The sequence below is a fragment of the Meleagris gallopavo genome, chromosome 1, assembly GCF_000146605.3.
Source record: "Meleagris gallopavo isolate NT-WF06-2002-E0010 breed Aviagen turkey brand Nicholas breeding stock chromosome 1, Turkey_5.1, whole genome shotgun sequence".
In the NCBI taxonomy this organism is placed as follows: Eukaryota; Metazoa; Chordata; class Aves; order Galliformes; family Phasianidae; genus Meleagris; species Meleagris gallopavo.
The window spans coordinates 102,369,305-102,392,786 of NC_015011.2; the positions used below are offsets into that span (position 1 = coordinate 102,369,305).

General features: G+C 41.1%; 1 protein-coding gene across 1 annotated transcript; it reads right to left on the minus strand.

Moving 5' to 3' along the window:
* Positions 1-2,843: 2,843 nt before the first annotated feature.
* HUNK (hormonally up-regulated Neu-associated kinase) lies at positions 2,844-22,953 on the minus strand. Its single transcript, XM_019620511.2, has 6 exons — positions 22,827-22,953; positions 16,869-17,004; positions 14,952-15,079; positions 8,544-8,679; positions 4,049-4,217; positions 2,844-3,021 (listed from the first exon to the last, which is right to left on the minus strand). The coding sequence occupies exons 1-6, from the start codon at positions 22,945-22,947 to the stop codon at positions 2,914-2,916; spliced, it is 798 nt and encodes a 265-aa protein (XP_019476056.1). The 5' UTR covers positions 22,948-22,953; the 3' UTR covers positions 2,844-2,913.
* Between the last annotated feature and the right edge of the window lie 529 nt (positions 22,954-23,482).

Below are 23,482 nucleotides of genomic sequence, written 5' to 3' on the forward strand. Positions count from 1 at the left end.
AGGTGTTCAAGAGCCATGTGGATGTGGCACTGAGGGACGTGGGCAGTGGGCGTGGTGGGGTGGGATGATGGTTGTATTGGATGACCTTAGAGGTCTTTTCCAGCCTTAATCGTTCTACGATTCTATGTTCCACATGCCCATGACTTTGTTTTTATGCTGCTGTAATGTTTTACTAGCAGCAGCAGCACAGTTGTGTTGTACAATTGAAGCACTGATGAAAAAGCAAATTCACACATCCGGCAATGAATTACTATATCCCAGAAGAATGCTGTAAATAATTTTATTTTTTAAATTTACTAAAATTCCTTCTCTTTGATGATCGTTGTAGGAGAGGGAACAATGAAAATCCTAAAGTCCCAAGTTTCCACATGCTATTATATTTTAAGAAGGAAAGGAAGTGCTCCTTTGGGGGAGTTATAGAAGTTCACTCCTTACCGTGCTATACGCAGCCATGCAATGGCATGCTGCTGCACAATGAAAGGGTTGTGCCGGTATGTTATACTTGAATAGGTTCAGCATTACATCAGCCTCTGCTATTTCCTGTCCTGACCTCGACCCTAAAATCCAAACTAGTCCTGCAATGGACTTGAAAGGAAGATAACAGGTATTTGCCTTGGCCATGCCTGATATTGTGATAGGATGACGATATAAGTTCCTAAAATCACAAATTCCTCGAGCCTGAGCCCATCGGCTCGTCTAAGGGAAAGCAGGGATCCTCAGCACTGGTCCTTGGGTTTGCTGCAGGAATGATTGCTCACCACCTGTGGCCTCTCCTGCAAAAAAAGACACTGCTCAACTGCCCCAAGTGCTAAAATAAGGCCAGCCTGCAAACCCATCCAGATGCTTAGCCCTGAGAGAAACTCTCAGCACCCCAGCCCTGGCACACCACTGCTACCACCCAGTTTCAGACACTGAAGGGACAGGTGGGCTAGGCCTGTCCCCTGCCCATGTGCTACACTGCATGGCCCAGCAACAGCCAGTGTTTCTGGCAGCTGGTCCTGGCCCACAGAATGTCCTCATTTTACATGACAGAGGGAGGTGGAAGAAACACAGTCAGCTGCTTCTGCCGTGCCTGACCACCTCTCTCCTGGTATTGCCACGGCAACACACAGCCATGCTGACTTGGGGGTATCTGTCTGAGAACCAGGGCCTCCCACTGTTTTCAGGCTGGGCACAGAGGAGGGCAGGGGGACCCTGATCACAGCTCATGAATCGCTCCCAGCTTATGAATTCTGTCACCCTGAGGTCCAGCAGCACCTGCTGATCCCAGCGGCACAATCCAGGCACTTCCATCCATCCCCCGTTGGCATATTAGCAGACATCTACCACAGCTGTAAACGGCAGAAGCATCTCGGGCCTTGCATTCACCCAAGCATGCTGCTTTACCTGTCCTGGTGTTATACAATCCTCTCGTGTAAATACAGCTAACGCATTATCAACATGCTTTATATTCAGCTGTGCCCATTTAGAAAGAGATTATACTGTATCATTATCACAGCGTCTGCACTGAGATTGCATTAAGGTAACTGTTTCAAGAAAGAAAAGACACACCCTCATCCTCTAAATAGCTACTTTGGGACTAACTGTGAGCACAGGAGAGGCTTTGGAGAAGCCTTCATCCCTAAGGATGCATACGAATAAAACTAGGGTCACTGAGTCACACCATTACTAGTTATGCACACTAGCTCTGTGCAGGTGCTCACACAGGCCTTGCTGCAGACTCCCCTGCATGCAGTATGGATGCAGAAGCAGTAAGCCAGTGCCTGAATGCTATGCAGTGTACTGCTGGGGCTCTTCGGCATTGTGCAGGGAGGCAGCACAGGCAGCTGGAGGAATCTGAGCCTGGCAGGGTCAGGATGCACCGTGCAATGCCTGCATCACAACCTCTGGGGACCTGCCTGAGTTCCGAGAGGACATTTGCCTGCAGCAGTTTGAGGTAAACTGTCACAGAGCATTTTGAAATACAATATTCACTGAGTCTACCCACTGCTGATACGTTTTAAGTAAGGTGGTTTCAATTTATGTAAGAAAAGAATGGTAAAAGTGCTTCGCCCTGATATTTCCATCTGGCTTGCGACTCAAGTTTTTCTATTAAATTTGCAAGCAGTCTTTAAAATAAACAAAAGCAGCCACAAAACACATCTGTCCCTGCAATTAAATCATCAATCCAGCACTGAAGAGTAGCAAGCTCCTCGGGAACACTGCTATTTATGTCGTAAGATACAACTTGTATAGTTCACACAATCCTTGTAACTTTAGTGCTTCACCAAGTAACAGCCAGGGAACAAAAATCCAGACAGGAGAGGATTCCTTTAATATAAACTACCTCCTCTAATGCGAGCAAGAAGACTGGAGACAAACAGAGTGAACAGTAACCTGGTTCAATCTTTGCTCTGGCCAAGGGAAGTCCCTCACAACACAGTGGGCTAGTTCTCAGTCAGTTCTGCTGGGAAGCAAAAAATTCACTTGGGCAGAGTTTTGTGCTAATATAGTTTTACTGTTTCTAATAGTTTAGCCTGGGCTTTGCCAGGTCAGTGCACTCTGCTATGCAGATCTACATTGCATCATGGAAGGTGAACCCTGGCAGTCACTCAGCTTTTTGCCCTGCACCACCAAGGTCTTTCAACTCAAGACAATTAAGATATGGTCTTCTACAGCAACGTGCAGCTCAGAAGGAAACTAAAGGGCCCCCTGAAGAAATTTTGCTTTACTTTGCTAAACAGAGGATTTTTTCTCATGAAAGCTGAAAGTCATCTTTAAACTTCCACTCCAGGCGGCTGCTATTTTTTCTTTCAAAAAGAAATTGAGAGAATTGTTCTGTACAGATCTTTTTTTTTCCTCACAGTTCCAGAAACTCATTGTCTTAATCCCAACTGCTGGAGATCCTCAAATTCAGCCTGTTTTTCAAATACCTTAAGAAGCTTTAATGAGCTTTACCTCATAGGAGTCTTTATTTGCCTTGTACTTGTCAATCTGGTATAGCTGGTTCTTGTGGCAAATATTGTCCTGGACTTCAGATTTCTGTGGAGAGAGGAGCATAGAAAATCAAAGTATGTAAGATAATTAGAGAAAACTGATGTTTAGCTACTGCTTAATGGACTATGTCCACTCTAGGCATAAAGTAGAGTCGCATCAACTTATGGAGATGATGAATATGATCCATTACATTCTAAGCATCATTGATGCCATCATTAAAACATACTTGTTATGAGAACTGAAAAGAGAAAAAACTAAGAAGCTGTTGTCAGAAGAAAAGGTAATCGGGGATAATTTCTCAAAGGGAAAAAGCATTTCATAAAGAAAAAAACCCACACTACTGTGATGTAGGAACCTACAGACTCTTAGCTGTTTAAGACTCCTCGCCTGAACACAGACAGTTGTGTGGAGAGGCCATGAGAAGAGGGAGTGCAGCTTGCCTTTGTGCACTTTGCCCATCCTAATACTTGAGCAAGTGCAACGCAAAACACAGCTAGGGAGTTCAGTTGCCCCAGATGTAGAAGAAAGGGTGGTGTGGCAAGGTGATTGCTCCCTTCAGCCACACACAGTGCAGTTCCACAGCAGAGGGAGGGAAGCACAAGGCATTGCAGGCTCTCACGGGTGTTCCCTTCAGGGGTCTCAGCTAGGTGAGCTGGGCAGCTGTGCCCCATTAGCACAGGCACTGAAGGGCATGGATTTTACGGAGAGCAATGCTAAAGAAGTGGGAGAACATTTGCCAAGTCAAATGGGCTGGACTGCATACACATACACTGACTGCACAACAGCCTATCCTAGGATGGCAAATTTATCACTAGCTTTCTATGGAGAACTAATGTACTTCTCTGGAAACGCTTCTCACAAGATGTAAAGACTATAAGTAGTTATCTCAGCAACCTGGAGAATTATTATTTGAAATAATGCTTTTAGTTTGCAAGGAATACCTCCATTTCATGGTTACTGTGACAGAATTGGGAAAAAATAAACCAACGTGGGTAATGCCTTAAGAAACTTTTAAGCATTTTTTTACCCTCTCACCTGCTTGTCCAAAGAATCAGCATCAAGCAGTACTTACTCTAAGGCTTGCCAGGTAGCGCTCCAGCTTCTTATTAAGAAGAAAGTAGATAGCAAGTGTGTGACTTGCCCTGTTTGAGAGCACAGTGTTGATGACATCGCTGTTCTTATAGCCAAGCTTCTCAGTCATATGGAGCAGCACGCTTTGGCTGAGGTCCTCCAAGTGGATTCTGCAGAAAGAAGAGAAGCAGAGCACATTGCTTCTACTGTCTTCCCAGCAACAGAGCCTTGTTAGCGACGGTAGAGAAGGGATCTGGAAGGCTCAGTAGTGCAGACGTGAGTAGGTATGAAAAAGGCAGATTGCTAGGGAACCACGTGCAAGATGGAACATCCTGACAGTTGAACAAACAGAACTCTTCCTGCCAGTTCAAACTGACCTTATGTGAAATCATGAAGGGAAATGGCACTGTGATGCTCAGGATGTCTCAGTTTGTTATCCTAGATGTGATCGATGGTGAAAACCATCAAGAGAATCCAGCTGATTTTGAAGGGAAAGAGGCAAAATCCAACTTAGGTAGTGACATTTTGCTTTCTGAAATGACTCTCGTAACCAAACACCAGTGTTCAGCTTCATTCCTCATCTATTGCACAATATTCATGCACAAAATAGCTAGAGAACTTTACCACAGAGAAAGATGACATATAGGAAGGATTATTACAGCAGCTCTCAAAATGGTAAAGCTGCTATTATACTCATGTTGGTTAAAAGCAGAAATGCAATACAAGTTTATGGATGTGCTTTTCTGTAGAGTCCATAACAGACTTAGCCAAGGTGAGAAATGCAGTACAGAACCTGTGAAACTGTAAATAACTTTTACAGGCTATGTTAAAAACAGATTTTCCAGAGGACTCTTATTTAGGTACCTAAAGTTGCTGGCCAGATTCCCAGATGTACCCATCAATTCCTATCCATCTCCAAAGAAACGCAGGATTTTGTTTGCTTTCTAAAAAATATTCCTTGCTTCCAACATCAAGCCTAATATTTGCCCAGGGCAACTCAGGGAAGCCTAAGTTATGAGCTATTATATATTTAGAGAGAAAGGTATAATTACCTACCTTTCTCACCCCTTCTCTGCTACACCCTTGTCTTGTACACCTTTGCCATGGTGTGCAGTCTGGGTCTGATATGAGAAGGACTTAGACAAGATGAAAAACAGAGTATGGAAAATCTCAAATTACTGTTTTCCTTTACTCAGCACTCTTATTAACATGCATTCTGCAGCTAAAGAATGCTTGGGTGGTTTTCTAGAGTGTTCATAACCAAAACGTATCTTGGCCATTGCACAGTAAGGCATCTGGGCAGCAAAAAAAATTTAAGCAATTTCTGCTTGAAGTGCTGAGCAAAACTGGAAATATTTGCTTGCCTTCAGGGAATTTCTTTAACAACAGCAAGCTTTTAAAAAGCCTGAGAGAACATTCTCCTGAAAATGCAGTTTCTGCTGTTATGCTACCTTATCTCCATGCTTTCTCTTTACCTACTATGTTCCTGTCTCAGTAACAATGGTTGTTACCTGAAATTGGTAGAAGAGGACTGCAAGAACAGAACATAGCTTCTTGTTTATGATAGAAAGCACGATTCCTTGCAAATTAAGTAGTGGGTTTTTCAGAACAATGTTGATATTATCTTACCCACATTTGCACACTAGCAGAAACTTGGACACTCTGCTGAGGCTGACCCCAGCAATACTCTCTGAACAACTTTAAAAAGAGGCAAGACAAGTCTTTAAATATTTCAACCTTTACTGTATTTTTCCTACAAGGCTTCAGTATGACAAATTCTAGATAGGTCAATCTTGAGGAATAAACTAATTAAATTGTAGAAATATAATCCGAAAAAAAAAAAAAGAAAAGAAAAAAAAGAAGGTAAAGAAGGATTCTGTATGGCTTTCATCCTTTACAGCTTCATTGACTTCATCATACAATTTTGGTTCTGACAGAACAAGTAGTTACTTTGCTCTTGTTTTCACATCAAACAATGAGAAAAAACAATGCAATAAGGAAAAAAAAGTAACCAATTTCTTTAATAAGAGAGGGTAGCACTCCACATTAACGAGCTGTTTAAAAGTGCTTCTAATAGGAAAGGAATACTATCATCACCATATCTGCATAAATGCATGAACAAACATATGCCCTCTCTATAGTTCAGCTCTGCGTTTTCTTCTGTTCTTACATATGATTTGCTTGCCTTTAGGAGAAAATGATTAATGGGCACTCCATAAGCACTGTGGCACAGCTATTGTATCTAGTAGAGGCCAGCCTCTCTCGTGAGCGTATGACCTAACTGCACCAGTGAGCAAGCTCTGAAGTGGTACCTCCATCACAGCCTGACTGAGGCCTGATAACTGCAAGTAACTCAAAAACAGAGGCATGAAAATGCACCTACAAACGCAGAAGAATTCTGAAATCACATTCAAGCTGTATTTCTGTCTTTTTTCCTCTTCTTAGATAGAACACACTCAGCAAGAGAATTAAATTACCCGTATAGCTCTCAGTTACACTTACATTCATTTAACAGATGCCACATTTAGTAGACTGATTAGCCTCATTATGGCAGTGATTTCATTAGCTTAACGATTCATTCAGTTTACACTTGTTTTCTCCTTCTTTACCATATAATGTTCATATGTAGAGTGCACTTCAGTACAGTCCAATGCACCATGGAACTCAGATTTCCTTTTGTTATACAAATTAACTCAATTGACCTTAAATTTCAGGCAGTAATGCTGAAATAATGAGTCTGCCTGTTCTCCATCTTGCTCCCTGCAAAACAATCCTTCCTATGGGTCTGAGTGTTTTGGTTGGCAATTCTGTCCAAGGCAGAGGGTTGGAACTAGATGACCTTTAAGGTCCCTTCCAACTCAAGCCATTCTATGTATGATTCTATGATCCCAGTGCATGCAGTTAGCCTCACATATGCTTCAGTGGATGGATCTAGCGATGTCACCCTTTGGAGAACAAGTATCCAAGCTGTTCAATGTCTCTCCAACCAGATTTTGTGAGTGAGAGACATCTTATTCTGCTCAGGTCAAAGAAATACATGGTCACAATCATTGTCCACAACACAGTACTTAAAATACTAACTCTGGAAGGGAAATGTCTGCTGGTAAACTAGTGCACCTCAGTTCCCTGTGCACACAGAAGGAAAAGTGTCTCTCAGCCCCACAGGGTTGGGTCCTCCAGCTCTTAAACATGTCCTATTCACCTGGCTAGCAGTACCAGAGGGAAAAACAGATGGGGAGGCACTTTTAACAGCAAAATTGCGATTTCAGATGAATGCTCAAGGCTGTCTATATGTACAGTCTGAGTTTGCCTAGGCACTTAGACCTTCAGGGCACCAACACAGAAAGATGGCCTATTTGGTGAACAACAAATCACTTTGGAGTGAGGACAGTGGTTCTGACATTCAAAGATAGGCTGTCACACCCCTAGGTGTATGCTGTATCAGGATCTGGCACTTGATTAAATAGTAGGGTAGAATTCAGTCTCTTCTCATAGTGATTTGCCTATTAGTGAGTTAGGATTGAAATTCTGGGGTACTATCAAATTTTAAGCTCCAAAATTAAGCTTTAAGTTGCTCTATCTGCCTCAGTGCTGGTTTGGATATTGGCCTGCAAGCTAGTAACTCCTACAACATCTTCTGCAGGTATGAGATTGTGTGTAAGACACAGCGGAAAGGCTTTGATGCAGGAAGGAGGTTTAATCAGATCAAGTATAGACATACATTTCTAAGTGAGTTGCCTGAGGCTCCATTTACAGTCACACGAGAGAAAGCAGAATCTCCTGGGCACAATGTCATCCTGCTGCAGAATCAAAGAGAAGTCAGATAAATCATTCTGTAAAAATTTTTCTCTGTTGACTGTAATGAGAGCCCAGGTTGACTGGCTCATGTGAAGACTCCATACTAAAGATGCTGAAAGTTAAGAAAGATTGTTTCTAAAGTGGACCAGAAGTATTTTTCTTTCTTAGTTGTTTTTCCCTAAATTGCAATTTGGTCTGGTCATGAGATTCGTTATCTGTTTGCATTAGTCACGCATTTAGTACTGCACAGGTATTAAAGATCAACAACCAACAAGGCAAGATTATTTAAGTCTGACCTTTCGCACCACGGTCTGCATGTTTACCTCATACACAGAACCCTCACATATGTATCAGAAATGGGTATAGCCTCTATTGGAAAATATCATGGCTCTACTGACAAATAAGGACAAGACTACAAGTGATGTCTTCGTACACGTCCATTCTAAGCTCACATGATCTGCACTTCAGACTACTTCACAACTGTATCATATGCCATCTTCTAATTTAAGCTACTGTTTTTGACCACTTTGGGAAGCACACATTTAATGACCAATCCTTATAACTTTAAAAATTGAGTCAAAAAAGCAATCTCAGAAAATGCAGTGGGATGCTGTCATATAAGGAATGAAAATGTAGCATGACAGTTGTTCACATTTTAATGTACATACACACTGGCAGGTTTTCTCCACTCTTTGTACCTGTTTGGATATGTGACATTAGGTGGTGCTCTCCCAGGGTAATTCTCATTAAGCCACCGATTCGCAAGTGCCTGCTGGATGTTTGGTCTCTTTGCAGGATCTGGCTCTAGTAGAGATCGTAGAAAGTTTATGGCCGCTGTGAAGAAATCAAGAAAAGACAATTGCTATGTCATATATGCCATATATATATATATCCATATGCCCAGGGAGGTGGTGGAGTTGCCGTCCCTGGCAGTGTTCAAGAGGCATCTGGATGTGGAGCTACAAGATATGGTTTAGTAGCTTGTGGTAGCAAAGGTAGTGGGAGGACGGTTGGACCAGATGATCTTGTAGCTCCTTTCCAAACTTGTGATTCTATGATTCCATGATATACTTTATGACTTAATACAATAGTTGGGTTGTTATGCCTGACCAAGAACATACTAAAATGCAACTTTTTCTATACAGTATGCTCAAATGTCCTGAAAAACAAAGAAAGCTTGATACAGGATTGGTAACTGAAATAAACAAAGATTTATAGAGTCATAAAGGAGACGTGAAAAAGCACCTTTTGTTACAGAGTTTGTTTGAAGTTTCTGACCAAGCTAGTCAAAACTTACTTCATTTTTGTTTGAGAAATGAGGATATTAGAAAATCACTCATACAGAGTACAGAACAGAAAGAGATAGACTGGGGCTGAGTGGAAAGGAGGGGAGGGATGGAGAGCTGGGAGGAAAGACATAGAGAACTGAGTTTTCTGCTCCCATTGACAGGAGAAATTCTCTTCTGGCTTCCATCCAGACTACAATCAGTTGCAGGAGGTTTTGGCCAAATTAAAAGAGTAAAATTAATGGCCTTCATTCTTTTTTCAAATACTGAACTTTCAACTTTCAATGACATTCAACCATCCCTTGGGATTTTCTTGCAAAAAAACTCAAAAGTAGTTTTCCTGTATTTCTAAGTCATGTACTTCTTACACGCTTATGAACAATGAAATCAAGTGATTTAAGACTCAAAATAAGTCAATATCTGAACTTAAAATAAATTCTGTTTTAGCTGTTTCTAGTCTTTATTCCTCAAATTATCAAGGTTACATTCAGCTTATCAACTACAAGTCAATGACGAGTTAAATATGTTCTCTACTATTCCCTACACAAAAGACAAAGAAACCTAATTCTGGGAAAGCCAAAACCAGAATAATTTTGTAGAGGAGATACAGTGAAGTGAGATACCAAGTGCACCCTGAATGTGCACTTTCTGTCACTGGCAACCAAAAGACAGAAATGATTGCTGCAGCAGTTTTCTCCAGCTTGGAAGGACAGCAATTTGGAAGCTTTTTTCCACCTCATTCTGCTGCAGAGCTACAGTTCCTAGACTCTCCTGTGCATGTCTTATCTATTTGAATCCAAATCTTGCAGAGACCTTGTGTAGACCTTGGGCAGTAGTAGTAGAACCACTGGCGTACTTATGACTTGGTGAAATATTTAATATCTTTGGATTTTTTTCAGAGCCCATCCGTGGAGGTGTTCAAGACCAGGTTGGATGGGGCCCTAGGCAACCTGGTCTAGCACTAGATCTGGAGGTTGGTAGCCCTGCCTGTGACAGTGGGGTTGGAACTTGATGATCTGCGGGGTCCCTTCCAACCTCAGCCATTCTATGATTCTATATGGGAAAGAGTTAAAGAGCCTGAAATGGAAATACTGTCCCCTATTCTGAAGGACAGCAGCCATGACTCATCTTCTTCACCAGCACAACTGTGAAACCCTTATGAATCCTTCCTCCCATATTCAGCTGACGGAGAACAATATGCCTGCTCACAGTGTGTTTGTCTGGAAATAGGAACCTAGACACAGTGCCATTGCCTTTACGGGGTTCTCTTCTACAAGACTTCTTTGTGTTTGTCTGGCTGTCGACCCAAGCATTTTCAGATCTCTGAGCTCAAAGTGACAGGCTGGCTGGGCTGATGCATCAGAGCAGAGCAGTGGGTAAGGGAGGGTTTCTCATCAAATAAGTCAATATTAGATTTGATAGGTGCCAAGACCTAACAGCATGGATAACTTCTAGTTTCACCATCCTGCAACCATCAGACATCAGCCGGAGAAGGCCCTGAGAGGATATCCAATGCAATGCAGGTCTAGCACTGAGAAGTTTATATTAGGAAGAGAGAGAGTTATGATTATGTATTTACCAGTCCAGCTAGGCATGAGCTAGGTGTTTTCTAAGCTCTGTCTTCACAAATCACTGATTTATGTCAGGTACTTCAATTTAAGTCTTTCCCAACATTTTTGTTATTTTCTTACGACAGCAGTATTGTGGAAACAGCAGGAAGAGACTACATCCAAGTTCATAAATCTCCTGCAAGCTGATGTTAGGGCTGTTCCCTGCGTACCCTGAAAGCCCGCACGTCAACACATCTTGGGCGCCAACCCCTCCGTTACGGAAAACAAGCGCCCCATTGTTCTGCCATTTTAGTTCCTCTCTTCCCAGTGCTTCCCGCTAGAAACCGCATGCATCCCATGGGTTCAGAGCACTCTTCCTAACACAAAACAGCCCCTCCCCAAACCAGCCACCATCCCCCTAGGCCCCCACATCAGCTAACAGCTCCTTAAAGACCCTGTTTTTTTCCCTTTGGCAAAAGACAGACTGATTAAAGGCGGCTTGCGAAGCAGTACGAAGTGCAGCAGGTTCAGACCAGGGGAAACTGATTCCAGAGACGGGAGCCCTCCAGAGAAGCTTCTTTGCCAGTGCTATCCAGGCAATGAGAAGATTTGTAGCAGCACCTTTGCCCACCTGAGCTGTTAGGTGGTAGAAAGAAGAATAAGTCTTTTTCACTTAAGCCACACAGCTGCAGGACAGCAAAATTAATCCCTCGGGAAGTAAACATGAAGTGAATGAACCGGTTTTTGGACCCATTTGAAGCTGCTTTTCATGCTGAACCAAGTAGCTTCATGAACAAAGGATGCTGTGAATTATCCCTCCAATGCTTCATTATGTGAGGGAATGTGAGGGCCTCATTTATGACGAACTCGAGGACAGCACTAATCTGATTAGCCAGTGACCTGCACTTGATGGAATTTTGTTTCCATGGTGTAACTTTGGGGCAAAGTTTGCTCTTTAGACAAATGAGAGATTAGTACCATGAGAAAAAAAACAACTTTCTCTTAAAACTTCTTTAATAGATTGAGTTCAGTAATGAACAGAAATGGGAAGAGCTTCAGGTATGGGCTACAAGACCTCTGTTGCTTCCATTTTCTTTGTCATGAATAAAATGAAGTTAGTGTCTCATTTAGAGGATGCCACAGTATAAGTGGGTGCCTGACTAAAACCGGGCATATAGCTGTTGTTTATGAAACTGGACAGAGAAAATGAAATACGGTCATTTAATTTTACAACGCCAGAGTAAGCTCCGAACTACAGGCATGGACAGATGATTGCTTGTGTTTGTTAAGAATTTGCATGCACCTCCATGTGGCAGCACTGCCTCTCCACTTCTGGCAGCTGTTAACATTTAGCTGGGCTGCAATAACTTCCCAGGACGGATCTGATTGATTGAGGTGGTGGAGTCACCGTCCCTGGAGGTGTTCAAGAGATGCGTGGCACTGAGGGATGTGGTCAGTGGGCATGGTGGGGGTGGACTGATGGTTGGACTGGGTGACCTTAAAGGTCTTTTCCAACCTTGATGATTGTATGATTTGATGATAGCAATTAATCTGTATTTCATAGAAGAAACAGAAGTTATGAGTTGACCCGTGTGCTGAAGTTTTAAGTGATTGACTTCTGAATACTCTTAAAAGGTAATGCTTCTCCTCTGCTGCAAAAGCATGGAAAACACAGTTGCACATGCGGTAGGTAGTGTTTGACAGGCTTTAAAAAGGGGATCACGTGTAAGTGATCATTAAAAGATAGTGTGCCACTTGATATTACCTTTCAGGCTCTCAGATATGAAAGGTGGGATTTTCTTACAAAAATTCCATCATCTAAACAGAAAGATTATCAAGTGAATGTGCTAAAGATTAAAAAAACACCTTTTTAGAGAGATTCTTTAGTCTCAAATGCACTTCTCTAGTCTGAAAGGAAGACCATAAAAACACAGAAGCAGTACATGGAGAAAAAAAAGGAATGAATGCAAGGTGAATATCAACTTTCTTAACAACTGAACTCTGCTCACCTCAAATCAATAATCAGATAGCTCTGTTGTGTAAGCAACTTAATGAAAAATTGTTTCCTAAGTGGGAAAATCAAATACTAACCCCACCAGTTTTCCCTGTTGCTACACAGTTCCTTTGGGTGTCCATAGTCACACAAAACTGTAACTAATACAAATAAAGCATACTCTTGTTTAGTGGTAAGAACAGCTACTTTTATAAAGGAGCCCTGCATTCAGCAGCTGTGTAGTAAAATGTTAAAAGAGAGGACAAGGACCAAGCAAAACATACTACTACAAGATATCTCTTCTGCAATCTCTATCTGTGAATTTACAGAAAAAGGAAACCTGATTTATGAAAAAGAAGGTTAACCTAAGAGGTTAACCAATAAAACAATTTGCAGGGCAGAGCAGCTGATTTTCTATCTACTGACCCAACGGCTAAATGTGGCAAGAACAAATGTCATCTTAAATCACAGTTTGCCATGTTGGTGAATGTGCAAACCTGCTGGCTTAAATCAAGGACTGATGCATACCTTTGTTCACACTTTGTTGAATAAAGGTTAACAAGTTTAAATCTGTTCCACTAATTTTCCATCATCTCTGAAAGTTCAAGCTTCTATTGTTCTTAGAGGATAAACAAACACTGTTTTCATTGGAGATCATAATGTCAAAAGATGCAACTGTGAGAAAATTTGATCTCCATGATAAAACTGTAGGATGAATGAAACAGCAAAAGGAAACCTGTCAAAAGTAGTATTATCTCTTTTGCTACACAAGGTCTGGTCTTATCCAGGCCTTTCATGGGTAATTCAGACTTCAGTGCATGAGTTCTCCCTGTAAAGTCAGTGAAACCTCCCACATAAAGATAGCTGTGCTTGAAACAAAACAATGATTGAGAAGGCAGTACATCAGTTCAAAGCTACTGCACCACCATTAAACAACAGCTGTTTTCTGGTAAAAGCCTCACTGTGGGAGGTCAGTTCAGTAAACTATTTGGCAAACTTGGCAAATCTTTACAACTATATCCAAGTCCCTGAATTCAAGAGTAATGTTGCAATTGATGCAAAAGATTTGGCTTCTAGATCAGTACAGTGTGAAACAGTTGGTATAATCTTCATTTTAATTTACTCAGTGGGGCTTCTATGTATGATAGAACATTCAAACAGTGGTTTTGTGCAGCTGAATCCTACAGGGGAGTCTCCAGAATGGAAAGAGCAAATACTCCAACCACATAAAATACAAAGCAAGACTGCAGCATCCCATCACTTGTAAACCTACCACTTTACAACATGCCAGCAACACGAATTGCTGGCAGAAAACATGTACTTTGTACAGATGCTGAGTGAAAGAGGAACAACATATTCCACTTCATTCACAGATAACCTATGTGAGAAAATCCTTAACCATCTATTTATTCTGCAAGCAGGAAAATCTGCACTTGGAGAATTCATCTTGTGAAACAACTTGTAAGGGCTTTTTCTTATACCCCATGACAGTGGTTTGCTGTCATTAGTGTACTAACTAAAATACACGATCGTTCACCCTTTTTCTATTAGCAATCTTTTAATTTCCTTGCAAACAGTCTGCCAGACGAGAACAGAAGCTCTCATGAACATCAAATTTAGCACACAAAAATAAAACTAAAGTACAAAGCATAGTTTATTCCAAATGCTGACACAGTCTTGCTATAAGCTGAAAAATGATTCTGTTGCCTAGTGACATGGCTTTGAAGAAAAGTTCATTTTTCTAATATTAACGCAACAACAAATTTGCATTTTATGAACACACAAAGTTTATCACAGGTCACTGTCCCAAAATAACTTTCTGTGTGTGTGTGTCATTATTTCATGATGCATGTGAGGTCATTCAAGGTAGCTTACCTAAGCCATTCTATGATTCTATGATCATACAATCCTAATCATGATAACTCCCAAGAATGTGTTACTCCAAAATAACGTGCTTATATATCCATAACCTATGCTAAAATATCTGAACATGCAAAACTGACCAGCTATTCTGTGAAAGCAATTTCACTGGCTTTCACAGATTTGTTCCTCTCTCATGTTCAGTACAACTTAGTGTTTCTCCAGCTTATACACAAAAGTTAAAGCGAAAAGAGTTATACTGCAACAACTCCTGCAGATCTGCTCAAGACTAAAACCAAAAAGATCATTTTTCACTATTAGCATACCATGCTGGTAACACAACTTGCAATCCAAAACTCAATGCAATGGTTCCAACCAACTGGATCTGAATAGGTCTGAACGCACTTTTTTGATTACCTGTGGAGAGTTGGGTGGGAAAAGGGTTCATTTCTTTGTCCACCATTTTCTGGTACAAAGCTCTTAAGCTGAATGGCTCCACAGTAAAAGGTAATGTTCCAGTCAACATCGCGTACATGTTCACCCCACTAAAAGAAAACACAGAAAAAGAAACCAAAATAATCAGGAACAATGAAATAATTAGGCTTAGACTTTCTGACTGCATGTCATCTTTAATGTCTGACAGTTATTAGGAACTCTTCTGCTGTGCACAATGACTTGGGCACGAATTTGCAGAGGTTTACTCATGGAGGGTCACAAAACTTGTAGGACATAAGCTGGGTCTCACAGAACCAAGCCCAGCTGTTAGGCAAATTCTCAATCAATTTTGCTTCACAGTTATGTCTCCCATCAGGCTGCTTAAATGCCATGCTTTCAGCAGCCATGTCCCGCTGCTGCCCTGGGTATGACTGCCAATGTCAACAGGAACATCACTGGTCCTGGTTCAGTGCACAAAGGTTTCTGCTGACCCTCATGGCCTCTGGTGCAGCACAAAGATCAGGTGTGAACAATCACATTTTTCAGAGCAGAAAAGTTATTGCTTATTTATACCCAGCAGAGCCAGCGATGAAAAGTGGATTCTTATTCTTTTCCCTCTTAAAAGAGCTTTAAATTCAATTGAGTGGAATTCCTTCCTTTTGGGAATTGGTTTCCCCAGTCTGCTGAATGAATGCATGTGAACAGAAAGAAACCAAACCAGTGTGCTTTTACGAACTATGATCACAGCAATCATTTGTTCAGCTATGAGGAAGGGCAGGGGTTAACCATATTTTTCTTTCTTCGATGAAAAAAAAAAGCAGGATATTATTACTGGAGAAGTTTAAATGGTTTACAGGAATGACTGTGCTCTGTTTGCATTCCAGTACCAGTAAGAGCATTCCTCAGGGCTGGTAATCTCACCCTTGATGTGGAGGGATGGCCCACTGCAGGGTAAGAAATGAAGTAGTTGCTTGACAGTTTAGCTGTGAGTCTCTCTGAAGCATGGGCTACAGGATAAGGCTTCCATAGGGGAAATTTTCAAGAGTCTTTAGGTATCACAGTGCTGACCAATATGAGAGATTAATTAATCCATGTCCTAGTCTCACATATAAACAATGGCCAACCTTTCTTAGCAGGAGCAGCACTTATACAGTTCTTTCTATTTTCAGAGCATTTCAAACACTTCAACTTGGGAAAAAACACAATTCTATAATTTTATTTAAATTTATTAATATTTTATTATCCCCAGTTCACTGGTGAAGGAAAATCTTCAGATACTAATAAAAGCTAAAAGTTAGTTGATTTCATCTAATTCTTCTTCAGGACAGGCAATGATAACTGACACCATAGCCAACAGGAGGGCAGAAGGCATTTCATAATCTGTAACAGTACCACAAACAAATGACTCCAGAACACCTTTTTAGCTTCCTCTGTCGCTGTCTGTTCTTTTGCCTGAACACTGCTAGGTGCTAATGATCACAAATATTCTGGCCATTTCTTCTTCCCTTCTAACTGCTATGCTTTCAAAATGATGACTGGAATGGATTTCACATCTTCTGCCAGACTTGACTGTGGATAGTGCACAGAGACTGTATAAAAGCTTGAGGATCCTTCAGGGAAAACGAAAAAAATGTTCATCTTCTTGTGCCAAAAGACACAACATGTGTCTCACTAATGTGTCTCAGAGTCATCGATCAAGTTGGGCTTTACTGCAATCACACCCTGTTCTGCTTTCTATCAATCTACATACGGTTATGCAAAAGCTCTCTTTCAAATCAAGATATTCGTATAAAATAGTTCAAAGAGTCATGCTAATTAAACAGATTTTCTTGCTTATTTCTCATTTGAGCAGACGGTAACAATAAAAGTAACAAATTATGAACTTGAGAAGTAACTCACATGGACCAAACGTCTATTTTGGGCCCATATTTTTTCCTTGCCAGAAGTTCAGGGGCTGCATATGCTGGGCTCCCACACTGGGTGCTGAATGGATCAGAATAACCCAGGATGCCTGCACAGTTGCTCAGTCCAAAGTCTGTGAAAAGCACAGAGACCAGTTATGAAAGAGACAGATACAGCAAAACTGTAAAACAGCAAAACAGAAAAAGGAAAAGGCACATGTTAACCAAAAGCTATGCAATGAACTGCTTAAGAAAAAATCAATCACATGAAAAATTGTCTACAATTTGTGCTAAATCAATAGAGGTTTTGACAAGAAACAAAAAAGTCTCACAACATGTATGAATATCAGTTTTATTCATAAAGCAACTGTGATTCACTCAAAATTGGACAGCTCAATTGGAGTTGAGTTTGTGCCATACAGTACATGATGGCCATGGGGAAGAAACTAACTTTGGGCAGTCAGGAGTTCCATACTGTGGCAGTGCTTTGCTAGGAGGCCAAGTATTGCTTCTTCAACGTTTCCTTTATTTCATTTAAAGGAGCCACCAGATTTAAGGCAGGGAGGTTGCTTTCTGTAACTACTACACACAGTTAGGGTTGCAGTGTCAGAATTTCAACTCTAAAACAATGCAGGGAGATCCTGAAGCAAGAAGGGGAATGTGTTTATTTGGCTCTCTCCTTCTCTTTCTGTCTTGAATTATGCCATTTCTGGCCCCTGGGTGTATCTGATGTTCTCTGCTGGCAGGAACAGCAAGGAACTGGCAAAAGTTGGCATCACGAACTGATGACGAGCAAGATATGGTCCCTCGGCATTGAAGGAGACTGCAGTTTCACAAGTGCTCTCTGACAGCCCAAGCCCAGGCTGGCGCCATGGAGGGTGGTCTCCCCATCTCCTTTGTCTGCTCCAGTGCTTGTATGGCTTCAGGGTGAGTTGTGTTTCAGAAAGGATCTTAAAAATTAAAACACTAAGCAAGAACAGAAATTAGGAGAGAGCAGCTGTGAAAACAGCCTGTGGCTTGGTCAGCAGCTGTGGCAGAAGTGGCCAGCGGCAACATGCAGACAGGGCATGCAGGCCCACCCTGCCTAGTGGCCCACGCTTGGCTTGGTAGAGAGCAATTAAGAAGTCACAGCAACAGAGATGACAAGGGAAAGCAAGGAAGAGTTGCATAGGGTCTTGAAAGAGGACAAACAACCTGCTGGTGAGGCCCCATCTGGAATACTTTGTTCCGTTTTGGGCATCTCACTACAAGAAAGACATCAAGGCCCTGGAGGGTGTCCAGAGAAGGGCAGCAAAGCTGTGAGGGGTCTGGAGTGCAGTCTGATGGGGAGCGGCTGAAGGAACTGGGGTTGTTCAGTTTGGAGAAGAAAAGGCTCAGGGGTGACCTCATCACTCTATACAACCACCTGAAAGGAGGTTGTGCTGAGGTGGGGGTCTTCTCCCAGGTAACAGAGATAGGACGAGAGGGAATGGCCTCAAGTTGCGCCAGGGGAGGGTCAGGTTGGATGTTAGGAAAAAACATTTCTCAGCAAGAGTGGTGAGGCAGTGGCACAGGCTGCCCAGGGAGGTGGTGGAGTCACTGTCCCTGGAGCTGTTCAAGAGCCGTGTGGATGCGGCACTGAGGGATGTGGACTAGAGCAGTCACAGGCATGACTTGATGGTTGGACCGGATGATTTTACTGATCATAAAGATTATTTGATTCTGTAACATAATAAAGGGGAAGAAGGGCGGCAAACTCACAAGGATGAGGGTAATGTGGGCAAAGCTAACAGGCTGGGAAATCTGCCTCTGCAGTAGGGCAATATATCCATGAGTGGAAGGCTTAGAATAGTCACAATCAAAGATGTTCACATTTATTAATAGCGTGCTATTCATGATAGCTGCAACAAAAATACTAGTATCAAGAACACTGACATCTGTTTATCTCCTTTTCTATTCGTTCAGCCTTCTTAAAACTTCTCAGAATATCAGTATGTTTAAAATGAAAATGATCTTACATATAAATAAGGCAGCCCAAAGTAGCAGACCACTGAATCCTGCTCCTATAAAGATGTGTCTTCCATCCACACATCTCATAAAGTAGCAGCCTCCTGGGTGTGCTACCCACCTGCTTGACTGGGCTCAAAGCATCGCATTTCGTAGATCAAATATGAGAAGTAACTGCTGAGCCCACACTCCCTCTACTAATTAGGGTCTCTCTCCCTTATTTGCCTGCTTATTTGCATGAGACTTGAAGTAATAGCCTGTCCTTTAGTATTCAACTCATGCCAAATATGACAGAAATCAGACAGGAATCCCTTATGGTATTAAAAGCACTCTGGCAAGGCATTCATGTAAGCTTTGTTCCTTTATGAAATGGGGCTAAAAACAAATAATACTTACAAAACATACACATATAAGAGTGACTGTGTGGGTTGGAGCACCTAAAGAACAGCGCGGACTGGCTGGCTCTCTGAGGGGGAAGCAACTGCAGCACAACCATATTTAAACAGTCAAAGAGGCTCAAAAGGTTTTGCTGGAGCACATTGTAACAGCTGAAGGGAGGATCAAGGCAATTTCCTTGCCCCTGATGGAAAATAACTGTCTCTGTACACTGTTTAAACATCTTTGCTGGATATGTGTTATCCCTGGGGCTTATACAAATACTTCTGAGGAACCACTTAATTAATTTATTTATTAGCTATGGCCTGAGAGGGGTTATGTCAACTGTGAAATACTTCAAAAACTCCTACAAATAATACCTCTACAAGGTATTAGTCGTGGTCTTTATCCTACTATGACATATCACCTCAAAATTACTTGACTGCAGTACAGTGCTTTACAATCAAGTACATAATGTTTATATACTGACCTGGTGTAAACTAGCATCTGCTTGTCGGTATCAATGGAGGTATCCTCCTGTGAAAGTTTTCACTATCCTATTTGCTTAAACTACAAACATCTCATTGACTTGTGCTCGTTCATTAAAACTCAGCTGGGGTACTTTTTTTTTTCTCATGTCTGTTGGAATTAAAAATGTGTGCAAACACATGCAGACTGGAGACAGGGATTTCATTGCAAAATAAATGGGAATATTGTTATGAATACCATAGCAGTGCATCGCAATCACAGGCTGATTTGCATTAAGGATGCACTTTTAATCTCAGTAAGAACGGAATTACCACTAACACTGATAACTTTATTGCTACCCCTGTCTCTGTCTTGGGCGTCTTTCAATAAGCCTAGCTAATTACAGATTTCAGATCAAAGGCCATGCTTGGTTTTCCAGCGTAAATATTATGACACGGAAGCACCACCACCCCCACTCTTCATGCTATCGAAGTATCGCATTACGCTACTTCTCAACGCCTCCAGGAAATCAACACTACAACGCTGAGCTATGGATACATGGCTATCTCTGAAGCTGTGACAGTTGGGATATCAAAGAAACTATTTGATAGCACAAGCCTTAGTACAAAGCGAGAGCTTATGGCCAAGTTTGATCTCTGTGTACGCCAGCAGTGCTCCAGAGACCTCAGCAGAGCTTCTTATAGGCAAGGTCCTTTTGGTGCTGCAGGTCCTTGAGGAGACCGCCAAGGGCTTCACATGCTCTGTGAGTGACCTTTCATGGCACCGCTGGCTTGTAGATAAAGAAAAGTGAATTACTTCCAGCATTTCCACTCCTGATGTTCTCAGATTTGAGACTTATCCAGGCAGCTAAGAATAAGTTCACTTAACACGGCAAATGGAATTTTTCTAATAATACTATCTAAGAATATATTCTAACTAAAAAAGTGTCATTAAGCAGCTCGATGAAGAAAGGCGCTCAAAGGATTCAGTTCTCACTGAAATGCATGAACAAGTAGGAACTTTCAATGTCACTTTACATTACATTTTTCATCTTCCATTTTTAGATGCTAGAGCGTCTGCTGCTGCACCAGACATGGAGAGTAAACTCCTACCCCAAAGCAGTTAATGTGAGATGCTTTGTATCTCAGTGTCTTTCCTTGAAAGCATGAAAAGCAGCACATAATCCCTCAAAACACTCTTTGCTAGCGCTGAACTTTCCTGGGCTACACTACATGACAATGAAACTGATTCATCATGTTTCTAGGAAGACACTACATACTTTACTAGAAGTGGAATGATCTGAGTGAGGGAATAAGCATGGAGGAGAATGAGAAGAAAATGATCAGGTATATTCCACCAGCTCCAGACAGGTGCTGAAACATTTCCCTTGAGTGTGTTGCACAGAAGCAGGACATGGGACATTTAGTTTATACCAGAAAACAAATCCCAACTGTCTGGGGCTGTTTAATCAAGTAGTGGCTTCTCTGGAATATTAGATCAGAGATTTTCCTTTGGGAATGGGAGGAGAGGAAACAACGGACTTCAGCTGACTGTTGATAAAATGCAAGTGTTTGAGCTGACTGATTTTTAATCTGTTTTTGCTTACAATGAAATTATTACTAATAAAATAACCTTTATTTTTCAATAACATACCCAGCTGGACAGTGGGATGTAATTGCTTTGTTTTAAAATACATACCGTGTACAATCTGCTTAAAAACATCAGGCTGCAGACCTGAAGACAATTTATCTCAATGCTAGCTGGGCTACAGATCTGTCTCTTTCTCTATGCATCCCACACCACCCACTGTGAGGAGACCTTTCTATGCAACTGAAGCAACTTAAACTGCAGGAACAGCTCTGAAGTTCTTTTTTGGCACGTAAGTTTAAATTGAACACATATCATCTGATTAGATTTGGTTTTGGATGTCAAGTTCACATAGCGTTGTGTAATCAAACACTCAATAACAGGAAAGTTATAGAAATTCTTTAAATCTATCAGATGTTCATACAGCACTGTTGCAAACCATCTGGTCTCACTTATCCGCTAAATCAAGATAATGGGTGGTATCCATCATTTCTGATGAATGATTCATGGTAACATATCAGTATCCTCTTGACCCGTAACTGACGTAATGCAGCATTCTCTTTTGCTATTATTTTTCCAGAGACATTTGATTCACTACAGAGTACCAACTAAAAGTTGTGGTAATTCTTCTAGAGACTGAATTCCCTAAGTAATTTTTAAGAATTTCAAATTTAATTAACCATCCTCTTCTTGTTTGTTTGGAGACGTATGTGCTTTATATATTATACTGACTGTCCATTTGACCCCAATGTTAAGTGTTTTTCATTCCTTTTCAGACGATGAAACCTTTTGAAGAAAGTCAGGCAAGCATTTTAAGTCTGCAACTGCTGTTGGCAGAAGTGGAGGCAAGGAAATAAATATAAATGTATATTATTTTTTTTAACAAAGGGCATATTTCTTTTCAGTGCACATATTAGCATTAATGGGAGTTATGCAAAGGCAGTGAGAAAGTACATCCACAGATGATTAATCTAAAATGTCTGCTCAACTTGAATGAATCGAGCACTGCATACAACGGATTCTTGAATGCAACAAAGTCTCTATTTTTTAATTAATCTTTTTATTTTTTAAACAGCCCTCTAAGACAATTTCTTTTTGGGTTCTGGAATCAGATGTAAAGAATATAAATAGAGGACCAAATTTTGCCAGCTGCTAAAAATGTGTACGACTCCCACTGACTTCAGCAGAAGCATATGCATATGGGGGCAGAATCCATCCCTCAATAAATACGAAATTATAAAGATAATAAAATAAATGACTTCTGTGGTGCTAGTTTTCTAATTCTTTCAAGGTTCCTAATTTAAATAGGAAAGCCACTTGTTAGAAGATGAAGGATTATGCCTATACCCAGTTAAAGCTGAAATAACTGGAACATTTTTTCACAAGAAGCTGTCAGGAACAGCTTGATTGCTATCTATACTCTCCCAGCTCCTCTCTGAGCAACATTAGCAGTTGTCACATGGAGGGTTATGAAGACTCAAAAATTCTCTTTATAAAATTACCAATTTTAAATACTGGAATTGCCAAACTATGTTCATACCAATGAGCTTGATATTGTTGTCTTCATCTAGCAACAGATTTTCTATCTTCAAGTCTCTGAAAGAAATAAAATATTTTGAGTGAGGCTCTGAAATAATGAAGCAATTTCCCATCACTTTCATCAGTTTCTTTACAAGATGAAAATATAATAATGGGTATTATGAAACCAGCACACACAGTTCCACATTCAAAGCAGAAAACTCCATGCATTGTATTCTCTCCATAATTACCAGTGCCTTCACACAGAGGTTCACCCCAATTCTTCATGTGCAAAATGAATTTACAAACATTTGTCAGGATCTCCTAATCAGATTCTTAGAATTTCTTATCCAAGTCTGCAGAAACCTTGTACAAGGAAATCTTTCAAATCTGTTTTTCAATTGCAGGTCATCTTCTCATTACTTCTGATAACCAAAGCTTCTTCAATAAACTGTCTTCTGCAGATACCTGAGGCGCCAAATGGCTTTTCTCTGCTATTGTCTACAATGCTGGGGGCCAGAGCCAGCCTTTTGGGAGGGAGGAGAAACAAAACCAGTCCTCTTTTACATGGTCACTGAATGTCCTGCTGACATGCAAAATGAAGGAAGCGTTCACATGAACGTGTTCTTCATCATTTGCGAATGTGGTTGTGTTTTACTAAATCACATTCTATGTTAA